This window comes from Nipponia nippon, unplaced genomic scaffold, assembly GCF_047370975.1.
Source record: "Nipponia nippon isolate SJK-2023a ecotype South Korea unplaced genomic scaffold, ASM4737097v1 scaffold_3, whole genome shotgun sequence".
NCBI lineage: Eukaryota > Metazoa > Chordata > Aves > Pelecaniformes > Threskiornithidae > Nipponia > Nipponia nippon.
In genome coordinates, this window is record NW_028262347.1 from 81,085,223 (window position 1) to 81,108,654 (window position 23,432).

Genomic DNA, 23,432 nt, shown 5'->3' on the forward strand with positions numbered 1-23,432 from the left:
TTACTTGATTGGTAAAACTTAGGGATTCAGAAACCGAATCCTTGAAAATCAGACATGTAATTCCACTATGCATGCTACAAGAAACAGGAAGCAATAATAAATGCCATTCTTTCCAGCTTTGTAAATCATAACTCACAAGGAATTAGACAGAACGCTGATGTTTATTACAATGCTTAATGGTAATTCTCTATGGTACTTTTTTGTTTTCATCACCTTAATAAACATTTTAAATTGTTTTCAAATCTTTACCTAGCTGATTTATTTCAGTACAAATCAAAATTTAGGATTTAAAACATTACTCCTATCTAACATAAAACAGAAAATGGTCTTCCTTTTTTTCTTTTAAGAAATATAATGGGAATATAATAGAAAAGGAACTGTATAAATTGAGTAAAGTCCATGTGAAGGATGACTTTACCATGCCATATAATAGAAGAATGATTAAGAAAACCAGTCTCATGAACTGTAATGTTTGTGAGCTCTTCTTGCAGGTAGCTTCTATTTCCAGTGCTCAGTTGCTACTACAAATTACAGTAAATATGTGGTCAATTCCCGGTCCAACTTGTCCTATACTGCCAATGGACCCTGTTATCAGCACCCTACTCTGCTCACTCTGCTTGGGTGCTGTGGATTAAAACAGGCGCCCTGTTTGTGAGGACACTGTGCTTGCTTATGGTGGGGTCAGCCCATGCTCCTGGTTTGCTCCCTCTCATGGAGAAGCCCTGACCTTGCTGCACCCTGACAAACCCATAGGAAAGAGGAGCAGAAAGAGATTGTTATGCAGAGTCACAGGAACAAATGGTCACATACCACCTCAACCTCCCACAATGCCCATCATCTTTATGGAAGAGTTTTGATGGACTGAGTGTAACCTGTGCTGAATATACAGAAAGTTGATACTAGAGATGGGGGAGGATAAGGGTTTAATGCGTTTGTTTGTGGTGGTCTCTTTTTTTCCAATAACTGAATCAGTGATCAGAAGTTTGTGGTTTTTGGCAACAAATCCCTCAGAATTCTCTGGCTCAAGACTGTTCTGCCTGTGACTCCAGGCTCCTAGCCAGATTGTTTGGATGCTGTCCTGGGAGGTGGAAGATGTGGGTATGAATCTCCTCAGTCTCAGAAGGGTGTCAAGCCCAAGCACATGCTTTAGCTCCTAAGCAGAAGCCGCAGGAGCTAGTCATTAGCACCAAGTAGAAAGACTGGGCCAAACATAGGGGAATGATTTTAGGCACCTAGTTGTAAGGAGGTGGCTTCAGGTTGTAAAACCTGTTTACCTAGGCATACAGTTCAGGGCTGTTGGTTCTATCCCAAGGGTCTGACATCTTGATCTATTAGTAGAATTAATAAATAAATAAAAATCATACTGCATTGATTTCCAAAGGGGAATTTGAAACAGTTCAGTATTTTTTCTGAAGACTGCTCAAAGGACACGAAGACTCCTAAAGACGTAAGCTTTTTGAGGTTCCTATCTAACCCCTCAAAGGGCAACAGTCTTCTGGATGCCTTCAGTAAACCTCTCCTGATGCCTAGCTGCTATCTGGTTCTCTGGAACTCTGTTTCCGAGTATGCCCTGCATTGGCCTTGTCTTAGCTGAGAGCCAGCTGGTAAAGGCCTAAGATTCAGCAGCACTGTGTAAAAGAACAAGCCAAACCTGCGCTTACAGGAGTAAAAGAAAGAAGAAGCCAATGGGGAAACATGTTTATCATGCTTACTGAAAATCAAAATCTGATTTCTCTGAGTCTCTCATATTCAGGAAGCTGTTTCACCACTTTTGATGGTGTTAACAAAGAAAAACGTGTTCGTGGTGGGCATCTTAATGATTTCTATTTCTTCATTAATGGAAAATACCTGGGGCTGAAACGTCTTTAGAAAAAATAAGGCTGAAAGGGAAAAGAGATCCAGAAAACACATCTTAGTCAAGGCTAACAGTGCTTTTAGCACAGGACAGATCTTAGCCACGTTCTCATGATTTACTACTTACGCAGCTCATCGCCCAATCCTGCTATTCCTTTCACTTCAACATACACAAGTTTCCGAGCATATTATTCAGCAGTTTTACTTCAAGCCCCAAACGTTTATCTCTTTGAAAATGGTGGTATATCACAGGGGGTACAGAGATCTGTCCAAGTCATAATAAAACTGATGTACTGCTTTTATGAGCCGCTACACTGACCAAAGATAAGCCAGCCAGCAGAGGGGGCAAAAGTCCCACTTTCTTCCCGTAGGCAATATTACTGGAGTGACACTCCAAAAAAAGAGCAAAGCATTAAGAAGAGACACTGAAACACAAGCCAGCCTTTGTCAAATGGAAAAGAGCAAGTTGCTAGGGAGTTTACAGTGTATTGCTAGCGTCCAGCACTGGAAGAGTCTAGGCATGGGAATATGCAAATCTTTAGCCTTTCCTTAACACAGTAGCACTGCTTTCCGTGTAAAGAAAATGTAGATATAAAAGGTAACCATGGTTACAAGATTCTCCTTTTCTGCTTACATTTAATATGAGAGGAGTACATTAGTACACAGAAGCCCTCACAAGCACTGAGTACCTCACTCGGTTGGATGCTGTGCTCCATCAGGCAGTTTCTTTACCCAGAGAGCTTTTATTTCCAGTTAGCAATCCCAGTGATGGGTAAATGGAGAAAGACACAAAGAGGTGAACAGACTTGTCCATACATCAGGAGAGTGTCAAAAGCATGCAGAACTTGGATCTCTTGAAGCTCAGACCATCCTCCAATTAATAGTCATGGGAACACAGGAACTTTGCTGGTCCCTGAAATAACCACATCAAACAACTCAAGCATAAATTTATGAAGCACTTCTTGAAATTAGTCAGTCTGTTGGTTCTCATCTTTTTTATGAGACTGATGTCCCACTCCTACCATTGTAACAGATCTTATTTCTAGGTAAAATGCATGTATACAGGTATGGAAAGCTTCCTCTGAGTACAGCCCCTTAATTTCTTCCAGATCCCTGCCATTTCAGTTACCTCCTTTCAAAATCCCTTTGTCTTCTTTTACTGCCTTCACTAGTAATAAATGAAAAGCCAGGGGTAATTCACATTCTAAATATTGTCTAACAAGATACTGAGGACGACAGTGCACTTTACACCTTTTCTCCTTTTCCACTCTAAGTTATGCAAAGAGAAAAACTGGATATTCCTACATACCCTGCAGATATTATCACTACATCTTCAACCACATCTCCTATTAGGCCTCAGAAAAAGTAACCAAATTTGTAAACCTCAAAAAAAGAGGTTTACAAAAAAATCGAGAAAAAGTTCATGCAAAGTCCCAAGATGTATGTGCGTAAGGATGTATAAGGGAGGACACTTGGTGCCATTTATTTACTAAGGGACCCAGAACTGTCCAAAGACTGCTAATACAGCCTGCAAGTTTTGTAACTTCCAGCCAGTTGCTTGCCTCCTGTATTTATGTGTTGAGACTCTCTCTCTTTTTCCATTTCCAAAACACACATTAAAACCATTCAAATTTTTTTTTTTTAATTTCACTTTAAATTCACTTAATCTATGGCACTATATATTCTGGCCAGTGAGTGTCACTCCTTCCCAGGGAATAAAAAAGGCATCATTTTGCTAGCACAGGATAGGCTGGACATTCTACAGATAAAGTGTCATGTCCTCATACAAAATGCTTTTACTTGAAACGTAAAATCACTGCAGATCACTTTTGGTCATAAAAGATCAAGACTTGCTTTTTGCAAGAGGGGAAAGGTAAGTTTCAGAGCACCTGGACATACTCCAGTTTCAATAATCTCCTTTCCCAAATCCAAATCGTAATGTAAAACCCTCTTGATAACATCAAGCAGAAAGTTTTTGTCTTTGTACACTACACTGTTAACAACTTCAAGCACTGAAGTGCCCACATCTAGTGACCATGTTTGTCACTTCTGTCAACCGCATGACACAACAAAATGATACCTACAAAGCATATGAAAGTTAAAGTTATTGGTGAAGACACACTTGAGACTGCCATTCCCAGCAAGGCAGGCAAGGATGGTATCAGCTCTAAGCAGCACTAGACTACCATACTGTGTTATTCCAAGACAGCTCAAAGTAGGGATGGACGGGCTTGAGACTCTTCACCTTGATTCCAAAAAATGAGAAATTATTACAGCCTGTTTACTGGAACCTGGAAGAATAACAAGCCTCACATAGAAACGTTAAGTAATGTCAGAAAGCCTGATAGTCAGCCTGAATGCCAGAAAGCACAAGGAGACTTCAGCAACTAACATCATTATGGGGAAATGAGTAGTTTCTTTGTCCAAGTGATAAAAAACCATGCTACGCAGGGCCAAAAGCAACTGAACCATAAGTATGAGGGCAGCTCACACAAGGTAAGTACAGATTAAGTTGCAGTGAGGGCAAATTCAAAGATAACCGCAGACTAACGAGTGAGTAAGGGCATCAAGTTCCTCACAATTACCAACAGCAAGAATAGCAACAAAAAAAAAAATAACAAAAAGAAAGCAAGCTCAATTCAAAGGCAGTCCACCTAGGCAACCAGTAAGACGTGAACTGATAGTAGATGATGTTCCAGTAATCTCTAATCACAGTAAGGCTCTGGCACAGAAACAATAGGTTTAGAAAAGAAGACTGTACAATAATTTGTATGGAATTAGAGACACGTGCTGCAGGTACCGGTCTGTTGCACAGCTCAGCAGCAAACTGCAGTGGCAGGATTCTTGCAAGTAGTTTGTCACTGGAGAAAGCTGTATTTTATTTTAAAAAAAGTTCTCTTCTTACAGAGCTCACCTTGGCTGAAAGATACAGCCATCAATTGTCCTCAGTTGTAAATCCTACACCAATCTCAGTGATTTTTCCCTTTTACGTGATGAGAAGATGATATTTGTTTTCCAGCTAGGCAATTTATGTGGGGAGAAAAAAAATGTTAATAGACATTAAAACTGCTAGTAATTACCCAGACAATTGTCAAGGCCCTGTGCGCACTGATCTCAGCCTGTCCCAGTTCTGCCCTGATCCCTGGCTGGTGTTGTGTGATGGGTTCTGGCTGCAAGGGCCTGACCTGCTGGCCCTGGGGAGCCGTGGACCCCCGCAGAGCCCTGACAGCATCCAACCATTCCTCACCAGGCAGGGGAGGACTCACTGCTTCTACTGATCCCCTTTCTGCACTGTAACACTGCGTTGCTGCCTCCATGTAAAGCTTTCAAATTGCACTGAAACAGGTGCTTTTGTAAAATTGTTTTTAAATCCACTGTCCTATACTGAAGCCTTTCAGTGAGATATGAAACTGTGCTTACTGAATGCTCACCTGCTGTTTTAGGCTGCAGCCGTGATTTATTATACCGAAGGTGAATTGAGTTTTCCTAAATGAGTAACAACAAAATGCAACAAAAGTGAAGGCATGATCTGAGGATGATCATGTCCTTTGAGTTCCAAAATATCTCATGGATTAACGAGGAACCTCTTCCTAGATTGCCTGGTAGAATCTGTACTATTAGATACCAGAACCTAGAAATCACTTGTCACAGCTGTGATTTTACCATAGTGTAGGTTAATCTAAGGTTTTTCTTGCTGAACATCTGTTTTAATTGTTTACTATACCAACTGTACTGGTACCTAAGGATTTAGTGGTTTAAAAAAACATCTGAAGAGTATATGCAACACTTTCTAATAAAAAAAAATTAGAAACTACCATGCACACAGAGGAGAGAAAAGCCTTACATAGCAATCTTATGGAAGCCTTTAAAAAAATACTGCTTCTGTAGCTACCACTGGATTAAGGCATTTCTAAAATAAGTTGTAGCCCACAGCAGGAATGTGTTTTCCTTCATACACAAAACCTGAGTGACTGCAGCACATTTACCTCTTCAGCTGAATTAGGGAACATATTACCAGCAGATCACCCAGACTGCTAAAGATCATTTTGCTTCCTGATGAATTAGGGAGAGAAAGCACAAATCCCATGATCTGACCTAGTTTTGCCAATACTGCATGACTACTAACATGTCATTATTCATCCAAAATGAGAATATTTTGTGGAGTGTGAGACAGACAAGTATGTTATAAATCAAGCCTGACTTAAGAAGATTCTTAAGAAATGAAGAGTGGGGCTCAGATTGAAGAAAGCAGCTGAGGACTGTTCAGATTTCAGTTAGTTCATTATGATGGGAAAAAAGGCAAAAAGGAAAAGAAGAGATATACCAACCTGTTTAAGATGGTCTGCTTATATACAAGAAAAAGGTTCTCACCATGATAATTTACATTCAAAACTATTATTTGATGCTTTTTACAGCTTTCTAAGCATGTAATACACACTTGGTCAAAGGATTGGAGTGCTATATTTTCCTCTATATGAAGGGAGAGTAATTCCTGGCAAAGTGCTATGATGGACGGTGTCCTGGTTTCAGGTGGGATAGAGTTAATTTTCTTCCTAGTAGCTGGTATAGTGCTGTGTTTTGGGTTTAGGATGAGAATAATGTTGGTAGCACACCGATGTTTTAGTTGTTAATTAAGTAGTGCTTATACTAAGTCAAGGACTTTTCAGCTTCTCATGATCTGCCAGCTGAGAAGGCTGGAGATGCACAAGAAGCTGGAAGGGGGCACAGCCAGGACAGCTGACCCAGACTGGCCAAAGGGCTATTCCATACCATATGACATCATGCTCAGTATATAAATTAGGAGAAAGCTGGCCGGGGGGCCGCTGCTTGGGGACTGCCTGGGCATCAGTTGGTTGGTGGTTTTTCATTTGCATCACTTGTCTTTCTTAGGTTTTATTTCTCTCTCTTTTTGTTATTTTCCTTTTCATTACACTTATTATTGTTATTGTTGTTATTATAATTATATAATATATTATAATTATATATATTATAATTATTATTATTACTATTTTATTTCAATTGTTAAACCGTTCTTATCTCAACCCATAAGTGTTCTCACTTTTACTCTTCCGATTCTCTCCCCCGTCCCACTGTGGGGGGCAGTGAGCAAGCAGCTGTGTAGTGCTTAGCTGCCGGCTGGGGTTAAACCACAACAGAGGATTACAGGGCGAACCTAATGTGTAAAATGGCCATGGCAAAATAAAAATCGCTGACTGAAGTGCCTCAAGCTGTCGCTTGGGGTTTTGCTCACTTGGTAATTTCTTGTGCTTCTGTTGTCTTGTTTTGGTGATAAAGATTCTTTTCTGTTCATGGTGTGTTTTCTTATCTCATTTCCTTCCACAGTTTTTGCAGCTAAAATGGCTATTCTCTACAGAGCCAGCAAATTCTGGACAGCATTTTAGATGCCAAACAGGAGATAACAGGAACCTGTTTTGCAGGTAATACCTGCAGCTCGCTTTAATTTCTGTTACAACCATAAATTGTCATCACTCCTAAAAATTAAGATTACAGGATAAATTATTAAATTTAATATTGCCAATAATAACATATTTTGATATCTTGATTTTTTTATTGAGACTAAAAAATCATAAACATTTAACAACAACTTGGAGGGTTCCTTATCTTCTTATTTTTGAGTTTTTAGAGTTAAAACAGTGAAAGTTAAAAATATATATAATTGAATCTAAATAGCTGTACTGTTAATATAATACTGATTCTAGGAATCAGTACACTAAGAAAGATGAAAAACAGAGTCAGATTTTTATCTGGAATAGCGAGATAAAATAAAGGTAAGAATCCCAAAATAGAACCATTGAAAGTGTTATTAGTTGTAAACAGTTTGGATGACGGACACAAACACACTCAAATATACTAAAATAAAATTAAGCTTCTTACTAGCAAAGGCTTCTTGAGAAGCAGATGGCGTTTATTGCTTTCTGTATCCAAAGGTCAATTTTCTTGCTCATAAGAGCTCATACTCAAATTAAATGCTGTGTATTTTTACATACCATAAAAGAGAAAAGTGAGAATTACCTGTTGACTTCCTGATGTGTTAAAAAAACCCCTAAAACCTAAAATGTCTTTTGCCTGTATGTTGCAATGACTATTTGGTCATTGACGGTTACTAGACGGTGAAGGGTTTAGAGGGGAAGCCGTACGAGGAGCAGCTGAAGTCACTTGGTCTGTTCAGCCTGGAGAAGAGGAGACTGAGGGGAGACCTCATCGCGGTCTACAGCTTCCTCACAAGGGAAGGAGGAGGGGCAGGTACTGATCTCTTCTCCCTGATGACCAATGACAGGACCCAAGGGAACGGCAGGAAGATATGCCAGGGGAGGTTTAGGTTGGACATTAGGAAAAGGTTCTTCACCCAAAGGGTGGTGGAGCACTGGAATAGGCTGCCCTGGGAGGTAGTCATGGCACCAAGCCTGATAACATTCAAGAAGCAATTGGATAACGCCCTCAGACATATGGTATGATTTTTGGGATTGTCCTGTGCAGGGACAGGAGTTGGATTGGATGATCCTTGTGGGTCCCTTCCAACTCAGGAGATTCTATGGTTCTATGATTCTATTTCAGAAGCTGTAAAACATGCTGATTCCATGACAGCAGAATTTGCTCCTGACTTCAGCTCAGCTCCATAACCTCCCGCTTGAGAACATAACCTTAAGAATAATACTCTACATGTTACCATTGTTCATCTGAATCTACAGAGGACCCAGAAAAATGGAAAGGCCAACAGGCTCTAATTGCCCTGAGATCCATGATCCATGAAGATCAACCCAGTACATTAGGTCTTCCCGCTAATGGCTCATCACCCACTTTCCACCAGCAATCCACTCCTGGCCTGCAGTCATGGTACAAGGGCAGCCAGACTGTCATGGGAAGCAGATTTTGATTACTAGATTACTCCATGGAAAGCTTCAGTACCTCATCAACTGGCAGGGCTATGGACCAGATTAACATTCTTGGCAACTGGTGGACACCATGCATGAAGCTAAAACAAGAGCTTTTTACACGTCCCCCTCCAAAACCAGACCTTTGCAAAGTGCAGGGACATACCTTGACAAGAAGAGAGTTGCTCTTAGGGCTCTGAGTGCATCAACAGGCTGTATTTGCTCTGGTCAGCCTTTTGGTACACTCAGTGCCCTGGCAACATGTGTGATTACTTCCCAAATTCACCTCAGGGCATGTCTACACAAATGTCACTGGAGCTGAAACAGGTACACCTGAGCTAGCTTTGAACTGGCTAGCCTGGGACCTGCTGATGGCAGCGTATCTCAGCACAGATTAGCTGCCTAAAATGCTAGGTGTGCTTTCTGGTCTGCTGTGGTAGCAGTATCTGATCTAGCTAGTTTAAAGTGAGTGCATGTATGCTGCCATGTCCTGGAGCAACATGGCTTCAGGGAGCAGCTCAGGAAACCTGCAGTCCAATAGCTGTGCAATCTTGTTAGATGTTAAACAAAGCAGCATTTCTGCTCTCAAGTTTCTCTTTACACCTAGCATCTCCCTCCACATCTGCTGCTACCTGCCTGCAGCTGCATCCTGCTCGGTACCTTCCCTACCACTACCTGACCAGCACATTTCTTGTACTCTGTATTCCCTGTGCTGTCCCACAGAACCATAGAGAGGAGCCAGAGCTACATGCCAGGTTGCAGAGAAAGCTGGCAGAACAGGGCAACGGTGAAGGCTAAGGGAGCCCACAAGACCATGTATTGATGTGGAGTACAAGCTTCCTCCTTGCTCTGTGCAGAGCAAAGTGAGATTCCAAGCCAGCACTCAGGCAACAGAAGGATGACTTACATGAGCTCAGTGGTCCTTCATGTTTTGGTTTGAGAAACAAGCTGTTCCTCAAAATGCAATGGCAAAGTCTGCCAGTGTTAACTTGTCAACAAGTGAAAACCAGATCCTGGGTCTCCTTAAATATTTCTGATTACATTTCTGGGATACTTACAGGTAGAATAAGTGGATGGAGGCGAGTTTAATATTGTTGGCTTAACGTGAAAGTATTTAAAACTTGTCGTGCCAATTCCCTTTCCCCACTAGCTGCCAGTTTGGCCTTCTCATGTTCCCTGTTATCCATACTCTTTCCTGCAAAGGGCAGATCTCTGTGCTGCCAGGGGATGAAAACAGGTTGTGATTGTTTACTTGCTTGCAAGTAGTTATTTACATCAACACAGAACAGTCTCACTTGTTGGCGGCTGTTCAGTTCCTAAAGTGAAAGAGCTGATAAGGAGGAGATATAAATAATTACCAACTAGTAGAGTTGGTCTACTCTTTCCTATCCTAAAAGAACTGAGGTGCTGCTTTCAGGTATTTTGTAGTCCTCTCTGAGTCCTTCTGTGATTCCCAAGGATGTCAAGCCATAGTTTGAGCTATTACTTCAGCAAATATTGTTTTCCTTTTCATCAATGTTTTTAAACCATCATCTGTTTCATGCATTAACAAATTTAAATAGGCAGTACTGGTGCACTGGACAGTTGATCAACCGGGGTTAAAGGTTACAAATGAGTGTCTCTCTATGTCCTGATCTTCCTAAACATTGCTTCATTTTGGAGAGTAGCTAGTGCAACTGTAAACATGTTTCTGTTGTTATTGTAGCTGGAGACAAATTCTGTTAAATAGATTATTGGCCATGAGCATGCTGTACTGAAGCCTACAAACACTTGGAACTAGTAGGTTAACTACAACACTGACAGCAAAATGATGACAAGTACTTTATCAAGGGTGAACTCTTTCAAGGTCATGCTATCACAATCTCATTTTCCACGGAAGACAAGCCTGATGAAAGCTCTTAAAGGACAAGTATTAATCATTTCTCCTTTTAAGTTTTGCATCAAATAATGCCATTTCTAGCAAAGACTATCTGTGCATGTGGTTTGTTGCGTTTATCTACTGCAGATAAGTGTACTTAAAGTGTTCATATATGAGATGCTTGTAGGAACGTTATCTCTTGAACAACAAAAAAGGGATGGGTGAGGAGGGGACAAACTTATAAGCTGGTAGACAGAGATATAGTGCTTGGCAACCAAATACAAAGTAATAGCTTTGTGGCCTTTTGGGCCTGCCAAACTTAATTGACTCTGCAAAGTTGTGTTTAGAGAAGAAAACATTTTTAGAAAAATGTTGAGCTCTGTAGTGAAAGATCAAAAAAATTATAGAAAAGCTATTGAAATCTGTGCTCTGTAGTATTTAGATGCCTTGATCACAGGTCACTGATGTTTTTAGCACAACCAGACATGATTTTCACCTGCTGTGCACCTTCCTCAAAACTGTGCTGCTGTGACTGACTTCACTATATGAAAGCCCTTCAGCTAGATAAGCACAAATGGCTTATATATGTCTCCAGTTTAAATTATATCCAAAACCTATTTGTTTTAGGTTTTTTATAATTTTTTTATCCTATCTACTGTTTGCTTCAGCAAGATGTGAAGCCAAAATGTTCTCTTGTAGTAACACACTAGGACAGAAGAAATACAGTGGCTTCAGGCAGAGTTAAATGACAAGAAAAAGAGGTTGGATTGAGGGCAATATGTCCACGTAAATCTGTGTGCAACTACACCCACTGGAGCTTCAGCTTTTTTCTTGGTGATAGACTACAAAGTTTTCCAGTGGAGACCAACAGCTTTAAGACAGCCTGTTGTTAGGGAGAACAAATTAGTTTAGCCAACAGAAAGGTCTTTGAGTGGCTCCAGAGGCATGGGCAGCTTTTTATTTTAAGTGGTTATTTTGTGGCAGAAAAATTAAGGAGAGCATTTCCATTTTTTCATGCTACAAAAGTGCAAGATATTCTCATTCCTGAGTGCATGAAGCATTTCACTTTCTTCTAAATGAGATTATACTGTCTGATGTTGAATAGCCATGTGATGCGATAAAACATTTCTGCTAGTCTAAATAAAACCTTATTCCTGGTGCTTACAAATTTTTGTTATCCAAAGGAGTTTCTGACTAAGTCATAACGAGAAGGTTGCCCATGTCCCTTTATAGGCAAGTTTTGATGTCCCTCAGTTCTCTCATAGATCTATTTCCAGGCTCCTGAGGCTTGATGTTTGTTTTGTCAAAAGGTCTTGCGCTTATACATATGTGATCATACACAAATTAGAGTTGGTTGGAAATTTTGGTAAAGGAACAATTTTTCTGTTGAAAATAACAGTATGTTAAAATTAGAAAGTAGTCTGGGAATGTGTTGGTTTCAGCAGAACTGGAGAAGGAGATCAGACAGGTTTTAATAGAAGCTTGCCTAGCTTTGGACTCTACTAACAGGCAGTCTGCCTGGCAGGGAGTTTGGGCATATCTGACTTTCTGTTTTGCCTCAAAATAAAATATTTTCAGGGATTTGAAGCCTTCAACCAAAGGAAAATTCCAGCTATAACATGGGTATACTGAAGATATCTGGTTTTAGTTTTTTTCTTCAGCTCATTCTAGGTTGATCCAGAAATGCCTGATAGCCCAACTGCATGTAACATGAAGTTGTCCAGCTAGCTCCAATCAGAAGTGACTAGCTAATATTTCTACATCACCTAAAAAATTTTAAAAGTAACTTACACACACTACTACTCTGTATTTTTCTTGAAACCTTTCACCTGTATATGTATAAATTATCACAAACCAGTTTGAATCAATAGCTAATATCAATGCTGTTCAAATCACAGCATGAGCCACACATCAAACAAAATGATTTCCCACTCCAAACCAGCTTTCTGAATCAACTGCCCAAAGATATGTTATTTTTAAAACATCCCCAGCTCCCATTAGTAATGAGCACTTCACATTATCAAAGCATTTAACAGCCTAACATATTTGCTGCTCCTTAAAGAGCGCTAAGATTTGGATTTTGTGTTTTCGCTGAGTTTAGGTGGCAATAGCACAGAACTGACAAATTACATTCATGCTTCCATTACAATCGCCAGAAGCATCTTACAGAAACCTTTTTTCAGTGTCCTGCCACTCCTAGGATTTAAGCTCCCTGATTCAATTGAGTGCCTGTATCTTCCACTAACGTCTATGCTGCTATGTTTGCCTTTTTTGCTACCAGAATGTATGGATGTCCTCTCCTTCCCTGGGCACAGGAATCAAGCTTCCATTTTGACTCTGTATCACTAAGACTTTCTAGAAGAGACCTAACCAGTTCTTTAAACATTGACAGAAACAGTTAATCATCATGACTTCATGGTCAGTGTTCAAGATTCTGATACATTTATCATCGACCTTGACTGTGAAACAAAAAAATCAGTAGGTTTTGCCATGTGGTCTATGACACGTTTCCACAGGGACAGGAAATTACTACCACCATTTACAAAGTAACACCAACCTCTTTGTAGTACTCACATTAATTAATGTTTCTTAAGTTCAGTATCAAAAAAAGGAAAGAATAAATGCATATAATCATGCTATGCAAATACATCCAGTAATAAGTTAATGCCAGCTTGATTATCATAAAGACATCTGAAACACTTTTCTTCTTGAATTTGATACCATGTGGAGTCCACAAGCTAACGAGCAATTGTAATGTTAACATCAAGGAATATCTTTTTATTTTGCTGGTTTCTGTAAGAACAGAGCGTTTTTCCGCAAAAGTGTAACCAAATTCCACCAATAGCACCATATCAACACCACACTACAGTATTTGTTTTCACTGCAGAAACAAACGGTTTCACTATAGAAACAACATTAGCCTGTGGGGACATTAATGCATATTCATTGCACAGTCCATTACAAAATTGAGCTTCTAGAATAAGATGGATTGAATTTCTTACATAAATGATGGAAAAAGTCATCAATAATTTCAAAAAATTAAAATAAAACTTACGTAGCCTGTGGCTTCATGCCCTGTGGTTAGGTTATTCTGTGCCTAAAGTGAAGTATGGTCAGATCAAAGATCCTCCTTAGGAACTTTTGTAACATCTCTCTCCTGAAAAGACTCTTTGGTGCCAAACAATCTAATTGAGCTCAAAGTGAAGTGTTTTCATCTTTGGGGTTATTCATTTATCTCTCCTCTACCCGAATGCTTATTTTAACAAGACGTGAAAAAACTTAATCTCTCTGACATGTCTTATCCTCTGTCAATATTAGTTGGAACTTGCCAACTGGCTCCAAAGTTCTTGGTAAGGCACTTTCAGACAGACACACTCAGACAGTGCGGTTGCATAAACCTCATTTCCTTAGGAAGAGAGGCTAAAAATTTATAACTGTCCACATGTATTTTTAGAACAGCCCAATCTTGGGACTTTATTGAATCCTAAAGAGAACTCCGTTTAATATTAGTGCACCTCCTTTAGCAACTTAAGCCGTTCCACCATATCATCCAGTTGAAGATGCAACCCTAAGCAGTAAGAAAAACATTCCACTTTAATAAAATTAATGGTTCTTGAGTTTCTTCCCTTTTATATTGCTCATCTTTTGGTACCTGAAGTTTATCATCATAGACAAGACACCAGCTCAGTACCTCTCTGTACCTAGTATATAGACGAAAAGTAGCTACTGCAGTTCTAAATTGGAAAATTTGTCAGTTCAATTTCTGCATAAAATGTCCAAATAAGTAACTGTTACACTGGCAAGAAACACCCTGAACCCAATAATAATAATAAAAAGCCCTAACTTAACCTTATGAAAGCACATCATGTCCAGACCTAGGCTTTGACATCAAGGTCAAAACCAGAATCTCGAAAGCAGTCATATGCTTATAATTACTCTGAACTTTAGTTGTTGCTCATGTTAGTCATATTACAATCACATCATTGGAAAAAGCAAAGTATCTGCTGCATTCTAGAGATAATTGTGGGAAGGACAGAAATGGGAATTTGACAGTCCCTTTGAGATAAACAGTTATAAATGATGGACTATAGGCTCCATTTACAGATAAAAACACAAGCAAGAGAACACTATGCTAACTTACTTGCTATATATATTTAGTTTCATTAACTAAGAGCTGCTACACTCTACAACCAAAAGATATGCAGGCAAGTGCCCCACAGTCACTAAAAGGAATCGCTAGACCCTTAAATTTTTGCCTTTTAATGTTCTTTACATCAGCAGCAGTTGTATGCCAAACAAAAATGGAATATCAGCCAGAATGGTGGCTCTTAACTTCTTCAATTGCATTAACATAACACAACTACAGCATTTCTTATATGAAGTCGAGGGAAGTAAAAAAAGAATTGAGAAAGCAAAGTTTGAAGAGAAACAATAATAAGAGAAAATTGCAATTTTTAATTTGTCCTAATAACCTGAACTCTCTTTTTGTATTAGTCATGGTGACACAGCCTTCGGTACACAGAATCTTTTCTAAAGGAAAAAACTCTTAGCTGGCCAGCCACCATTTTACAAACATGTTCTTGATCTTCTGCACTTTCCTCCCAAAGTTATAAGTTAGCAACATTATTGATATTGTTCATATTTTTGTAAGGATCATGCACTTTTAAATTACTCAACAGTAATTCCTTAGATGAATTCTTTTCAACAAGCTGCCAGGAACAAGTATGTGTGTGTGCATGTGTGCCTCTCTATGAAGAAGCTGTGGGAGTCAGTGTGAAGGAGAAGAGGTATAACAAAGCAAACTTAGGGCATGTTTTTATATGCAACTGAGCCAACACCACAGTTCTCTGGTAGCAAAAAGGAGAGCTCTCCCTCATCCCATTCCAGTTGTGGCCAGCTGGTTAGTGCTGGTTCCAGCACCATCAGACCCTTTGCTGACATGCTGTAACTCCTTCAGTTATCAAAAGATACTCACTTTCTTGCTGGGCTAGACTTCTGCCATTACAGTGAGTTGACTTAGCTTAGGAGGGCTACAGTGAGTGTCAGAAGCAGCACACATTATGCAGGAGAAACGTGTGGCCAGGAGAGAAGGGAAGGTGAGAGAGGGAACCTTACCCTTTTGGTACTGGAAAACTATTATGTCAGCTCTTGTGAAACCATAGTCTAGAGAGGACATTCTCCTTATCTTTCCCATGCAGTCAGAGAGACAGAGAGCATCCCCTAGGAATGATTCAGAGCAATAGCCATTATTCTCTCTGAGTCACCATTTGGAGGAGTTGTTCCCTCATAAATCATAAGCGAGCCTGGTGAGCAGACTTTGTTGCTAGGCAAACTCTGCATTTGTGAAATGTTTTGCAGTCAAACCAGGTGGTCTGCAGTACTTGCCAGATGATTTGCAATGTTACTTTGCAATTATTCCATACAATTTTATATTAAATTTAACAGGTGATTATGATCCACTAGGAGCACTAAGAGAACAATAGTGGACAGTACTTCAAGATGCTGAATGTGTATTACTAATCTGACAGAAGACCATCCCCTTTTTCCTGCTGGGCTATGTTTCTGCTGGCTTGATAAATTGAACTGGCTCAGTGATCCAAGGATATCCAAGGACAACTAGAGCTGGCAGGAGCAAACTGAATAGATAAGGCGGATAAGGGGAGCAGAACTGGAGGTAGTCTGTTAGCTGTTAGATCGTCTCACCCCATCCCATGGGAAGTTATGGGATATAAAGATTGGTGTAACTTTTAAATGAGAACAAGGTCTAACGCTCATTTAACAAGTGGCCAGACCAGCACAAAGCAACCTGGAACAGCTGCAAGTTCTCACTTAAACTTTCACAGTGTTACACGACAAGAAAGTGGCAGGCCTGAGAACACAATCTAAGAGTCCCTCTCATGGGCCTCCCTCTTGCCTTAGACTTGCCTCCCTTTTCAACCAGCCTGTGGTTTCTCTACTGCCTGCCAGCAAGCCTTCCAGCTGTGCTAACTCCAGTGGTGATGCTGACATCCGTTTGCTAAGAACTGGACTGAGACCAACAGCTCCTTTTGTATCTCCCCACAGTCATTACTTCTTCACTATTGACTTGGACAAGATTCAAACCAGTTGCCTATGGGTGAAAGGTTCCTTCTCCTGTCATGAATTCCACGCTCCCTCTTTCCCCTAGCTTCCAGCTGTCATCTCGTACCCCTTCTTCCTCCCAGTGGCTCTCTCTCAGCCTCTTGACCATTTTCAGCTGTCCCGCAGTTCCAGCTCCTCATGTCTATCCAGCCTTCTGATCTCCAAAGGCTGCTAGTCCTTGTTTCTTTGTCCTTCCTACTTAAGTCTGCTTCTCTTTGTTCTCGGGCTAGCCTGCTCTTGTATTGCTTTTCCTCCGTTTTCAGCATCGCTGGCACCATTCTCAGTTTCTATGACAATCCAATCTAGCCTTCTGTCTCTTGGTCCCAGGTTCTCCTCTGTCCCTGTTTCACCAGCCCTGATCAGTGTAGCCATTTGTTCTGCTTCCTCATTTCTTAGTCCAAGAGCTACCCACCCAGGTTCCCTCTAAGCTTCCAGCTTTTAACTAAAAAATTCAACTACCCAGCCAGCAGCCAAAAAGGCAAAAAAGGCCAAAATTAGAAGTCACTGGATATTCCAGAAAAATGGAAAAGATAGGACAAGGAGGCTGGACTGTAGTAAGTAAAAACAACAGCGTATATCTGAGGGGAAAAGGTACTATGGATCCACCTTGCTTGCTGAGATATACAGCCAGTTAGCCTCAGTGAAAACTCAATTGTTTTTTTGCTGGGGCCTGAGCCGGTGCAGCTGCGCAGCACAGGGCTCCACTCCAGCCTTAGGCTGACACAAGGTGGCCTCTATCACTCACACTCAGAACAAATTAACATATGACAGCAACCAGTTACCTCTTCTCCCTGAACACAAGTGAAATCATACAGCCGCTCTCCTATTATCAGTCACCAACGTGTGAGCCCACATGGGTGCACATTCAGTGATCCTTTTCTTTCAATAGGCTTGAGTTGCACCTTCCTACTTCTGGTTCTGTGCCTCTACAAATGTGGCAGAAAAGCCAGACTATCTCCACCCTTTGCCTATGGTGAAGGTGGCCTGCAAAGACTTGGCAGCGTAACACTCCTCACCAAAATTACATTCTAGCACTTTGAGCACAGATACTAGATTCTGGTTTTGGTTTATTTCATTGCTACCTAGTGTCTAAACGGGGGTTAATAATCTTATTATTAGGAAAACTGTCTGGCTTCACCCCTCCCCACTCAGTTCACATGTACATGAACACAATATTTTAGCCAAATGAACACAATATTCTAGACTATAATTGAGCCATTCCAGTTGTAATTAAATATATATATGTTTCAGAAATGCAAACTCATCACATGAATAAGGCTCCACTTACAACTAAATGATTTAAATGTGTGGATTTGCCAAGTAATTTCATTACCATACATAACCATCACCAATACATACTGCACCACTCATTCAAAAGATAAAATATGAGGATAATACCCTAATATCTTGACATGTGGGTGCGATTTAAACAAGTGCATAGTTGAGTTCAGAAGTCAAATTCAAGTCAGGCACACACTTCTTTTTCTGGACCGAGGACCATATGGCAAACAGCTGGACTCTAACATATATCGACATCCAATACCTCGAGGCTCTCACATAGCTGCAAGAACTGGTTGATTAAGATCAATGTATTGCTATTGCATGTCACTGATATTTCTCAATCTCTTTCTAATTTGTCCTCTACCCTGTTCTTGGGGATTTCTGGAGTTAAGTATTTCACAGTACTTCCAGTGAAGCTGAAAATTACCTAAGTGAGAAGGTTTTCAGGACTGAGTGGGGGAATTGTCAATCAAACCCACTCACACCTTCAAACGTTTTGTTTTGAAACCATGATTTTAGCCTGGAATAACTCCACTAAAATAATACTAATTCCAGATCTAATTAGGCAAAAATAATTCCCTTTTTTAACAGAGATTATAAAGTTCCTTAAGTTTATTCCTTTAAAAGAAACTTGAAGTACCAGGCACACTACAGATGTTACATGAGATGAGATTATCTTGCTAATTTCAGAATGAAAGAGGAAGGTTACCACCTGGAGCACTCGCTGTTCCCTTGCCTTGCCTGGAAAGTTAGGTTCTTTCTAGCAGAACTGGCTCCAGATCAGAACAGACTCCAGTCCCTCTTGGATAGAAACTTCCCACAAGTTTGTGCATGTGTTGTGGTCTTAGTGGCATATGAAGGACGAAAGAACAATGAAGGGATGCTGCACATCCAGCTCCCCTAGGCTACACAAATATCAGCTACATACTTGGAAGACTGCATTTGTTATGAAAATAATCATCCTTATCAGGTCAACTCCACATAAATTACCCCAAAAACACAGATATAATGTGAAACTTTTTCAAAATAAATTTTATAATGAAAACAAGCTGTAATTAATTATATTTTAGATTAGCACTTCATTGCTTTAACAATGTTTAACTTTAATGATACTTAATGTTGTATAGTATGTTCTTTCCAAAACAGAAACTTGTTATATAAATGAATGCACCATGTAGTTATTGGGATAATTATTAGGGCGAATATACTTAGGACAAAATGCTGGCCAAAAGCTATGTTTAAAAATTTTGCTTTCAAGCAATCTCAAAGGAAAAGCTTTTAAAAAGAGGTCAATTTACATATTCTTTAAGTTAGGAACTCTTGTACTGTTAAAAAAAGAAGAGTTTTCTGTTAGTAACACCAATATTTTCTCCAATTTTCTAGTACGGCAGGTGTGTGCATGTGTGTGTATATGTATTTTTTTTTTCTTTTTTTTTTTTTTAATTTAAATGCCCATTGCAGAATATAAGTACATATTAAAGGTCAACCTTAGTCTGAGATTAAAGCAACACAGATGAAGAAACAAATGCATTTTAGCAAGATTAATAAGTCCTAACCTCAAATAGGCTTAAATCATGACTACTCACATATTTAAATCTATACAAATTACATCTGTTTAACCCTTAGGAATTATTATATGCTATAAGCATAGTCCTTGAAGGAGGCCCTATTCTTTTACTTGGCAAACTTTCATGAATCAAAAAATCCTTTTAAAAATACCCATATATGATTTTGAGGGTTGAAAGGAAGAAAATATTAATAAGACCGTCTATTTTATGCCAGATAGAAGCATTATGATTAATTCTTATAATTACCATACCTTTCTCTGGGCAGTTCCTGACTGCAGTCACTGATAATAGTTTTTCCAAAATGCAGTCAGCCCATAGAAAAGCTCATCTGAGACAAAAAGAATATTTCAAAACACTGCATTTCTTCAGGACATATGCTAATTTTATAATAAAAGCAAAGACTTCTGGCTCAGTTTGAATTCACTATAGCCAGTAAAACTTCCTCTTGCCTCAGTGAGAGCACAATTGGACCCTTTCTACAGCTAAGATGACAAATTATCATTCTTTTAAGCAGCATTCAAAATAGCAATTGAGGTCCTGCTAAACTTGACAGATACCATAAGCAGCTTAAAGAAAACAGTAGCAGCTGTATTAATACATTAACCACTGTTTTACAAGGCTAAATGGAAGCCTTAATGTCCTCCTTGCATGTAATACATACAAGGCATAATGAAAAACTTTTTGCTAAATTTGTACTCATGTGTTCATGACTGTAAATTAATTCAAATTAGTAATGTTATATGTTTGTCCAACAAATTACTTGTTTTGGCACTTCAGCATGAGCAAAACAGACTTATAAAAGTGTGATGTATCTGATCACAGCTGAACCATCCACGTCTCCTTCTAAAAACTGCAGTGTCTGAAGCTGGAACAATGTAAAGCAGCTAAAGGAGCAATAAAAACTGCCATAAGAATATAGAACTTTCCCTCAGAAATATCAAATATACAGTGTACAGCTCTGAAGACAAGTATCAAGTGGAGAATAAAAAGCCCTCTTCTGGAATTGTTAATGGATATAGCAGCTGATCCTTTGAGAAACTGCCTTCTCCATTGCTTTCAATGGGATTACTCATGCAACAGGTTTTCAGCCCAGGAGCTCAAGTACAATGATTTCTGGCTGATTAAGTGGACAGTTTCAGATTTTTCTTACACCAAAGATTATGTGAAAACATAGGTACTTACACAGTAAAATGATAGATGAAACACTTCCATCCACTGGGCCTCTCCAGGAAGTTGTAGACATCTCTCTGCGTACTAGTTTTAGTTAAATAATGGCTATGGAAACACTTTGTTGCACAGGCCCCATGGACTTCACTTTCTGTCAAGGCTGCAGCCTTTGTGCCTTCCTCAGGGTTACGGAGAATCCCAGATCCATTATTCACCAGGGTTTCTGGATCCAGCACCACGGAATAATACTGCATATTGCGTAGGTTCCCTCCTACTTCCAGCAATGCTGCAGATTTCCTATTTCCATTCAGACTGCTAAGCTGGGAAGTGGAGCCTTGAACCCGTCCACAGCGGTTATACATCAGGTGCCCAACAGTTTCTCCACTACCACAGGACATTCTGTAACAATGCACAGGTATTACTAACCCTGATAAATATTTAAAATCATAAAGAAGGTATTGTATGCCCTCCCTGCCCAGGGTGTTCTCCAGCAGCTGGTAAGATGACTTTCTGCTGTTATCACAGAGCTTCTCTGGGACACAAGTGTGAGCTGTCAGCCTGTCACCTGCTGTCACTCACAGCCTCTGAAATTAAATAAAAAAAAAAAAGTATTAGTGACATATGCTAGACACCAGAAGTAACAGGAGGCTGGGAAAGGAAAGAGGTTAAGACTTCTGGAAGAAGAAAGAAAATTGTGATTCAAAGTTAACATTTGTTAAGAAGGAAACCTAAAACTATTTAAATAGCATAACACTAGTAAAGCAGCAGAGTTGTCTCGAGAGCTGATACTATGATATTATTTTAAGCTAAGCAGTTCTTGAAGTGTCCTGATTAGAGGTGGAACTGTGAAAATTTCCTGGAAGTAATAAACTTGCTGTTGCCTGAAACACTAGATTGGGGTTTTGAACTTCAACACCTACACCTCAAGAGACCTTATCTAGAGTGCCAATGTTACAGAAAGATTTTAAGACTTGAATAAATTATTTCAGTCACCTCATGGGATCTGATCTTTGCAGTCCACAGTACTCATGAACAATTTTTCTCAAGTGTAAAAAGGAGGATGCCATTAATGATAACTGTCACTGGAAGGTTAATATTGTTACAAGGGAGAATATCAAAAACTCCTGGCCTGATTCTTGATTTTCTTCAAGCCATTTAATGTTGGCTGCTAACTTTGCTACTCTCAAGCAAGTACCTAGAGAAAACAGAAAACAAGGCTCTTCTAGATCAATATATATTTCACGGGGCAGACTTAAATTACTGCAAATACACAGATACTTAGCAGCAATATTAATCATTTTGTGAGACTGAGAGCAGCTGTCTTTCTGAAGTGTCATTTTTTGTACTGCCTCACTTCTTACACACTACCATGAAAAGCTTCCTTATTTAAAATGCTTAGCTAAAATGAAAATATTAGGAAAATATGAGAATACTAAAAGCATCATGAGAGATGACTTTAACTTCAAAGCACTGCTGATGTTAATCATATTGTAATGTACTGTGTTATCCACAATATAAATCCCACAGGCCTAGGAGTTGCAGCTGGGTGCTCCTCTGTCAGAAGAGACTCACACCCACATTTTTAGTTACTTTAGTCTCAGCAGCATCGAGTAATTTAGAGAGAGAGAGAATTTCAGCCTTTACCCCATCTTTCTAAATAAAGCTTATTTTTTGGTGTTGCTTAGAGATCCCCATGTGTAGCAGATGAACTACCATTGTAGTACCTCTGAACAGAGCCCTCTAAGTTACTCCACAAGATAGTTACATGAAGTAGTGGACTTGTAAACAATGCGCTCATTTCTTAACACTGATCATGGTAAGGCAGACTGATGCATTTCTACATTAGTCCTATAGCAGATAGAGAAATACTTCCTTTCCCTCATCAGTTCTCTTAACACTGAAAAGCTGTAGGGACCAAACAATAAAGTTAAAACACAAAGCCCTTCATCCAAGCCAATCTACAAGAAGAACATAAGAAACACCTATCAGAAGTACACTCCCTCTGTACCACTCATTTCAGGGTGCTGAGGCTACCTAGACAAGTGCTTGTAGCAAAGGCTGGCTACCCAGCAGCTGCAAACAAAGCTACCTGAAACACATTTGCTAGCCTGCTTAAGCAAAACAGGGGATCCCACACAGTCAAATATATGGCACAGAAAAACCTGAAACCAGCTGGCAAACAGTACCCGCTTTCTTTTGTCGCATGTCCTGCTCCTTCTCTTTGCTGCTCCCTCAGCTCCATACAGCAGACTCCCTGGATAGGTGCAGGGAAAGGAGCTGCTGCCTGGCTCTGCCCCCAGCTTATCAAGTCCCACCCTGAGCAAGGCAGGGTCCCTCCCTTTTATCTGCCTTATATGGCTGCCCTTGAAAAAGGCAGAGAAAGAAGTGGGCAACAGTTTTGACAATTTCAGAGAGGAGTTACTTGTGCTTCCTCCTGTTGTCAAAACCAGCAATCACAAGCAACAGCTTAATTTTGCTGAGGATCGGCCTCCTTTCCCTCCCAGTCCTTTTCTTATCTGCATACACTTAATTGCAATGGGTTAAGAGTGGCACTTCCTTACTTCACATCTTTTAAAAATTTGAATTAGGTGTTGCTTGTAGCTAGCTGGAGGCTCTGCAGCAGCCTTTCGTATTGAGTAAGTCTAAACGGGCAGCTTCAGTTGTTTGTTTTTTTCCATCGAAGTTTTGGCA

The 23,432-nt window shown here is 39.8% G+C and overlaps 1 protein-coding gene across 3 annotated transcripts in view; it reads right to left on the reverse strand.

Annotated features, from left to right (window-relative positions):
* Nucleotides 1-23,032, reverse strand: part of LOC104012517 (potassium voltage-gated channel subfamily KQT member 1) — a 514,732-nt gene extending 491,700 nt beyond the window's left edge. For all 3 annotated transcript variants that reach the window (XM_087765111.1, XM_087765113.1, XM_087765112.1), the window contains exons 1-2: nt 22,928-23,032; nt 20,757-21,325 (exon numbers count right to left, since the gene is read on the reverse strand). In XM_087765111.1, coding sequence (XP_087621237.1) covers nt 20,757-21,139 — 383 coding nt within the window. In that variant the 5' untranslated portion in view covers nt 21,140-21,325; nt 22,928-23,032. The remainder of the gene's footprint in view (nt 1-20,756; nt 21,326-22,927) is intronic.
* Nucleotides 23,033-23,432: the final 400 nt, after the last annotated feature.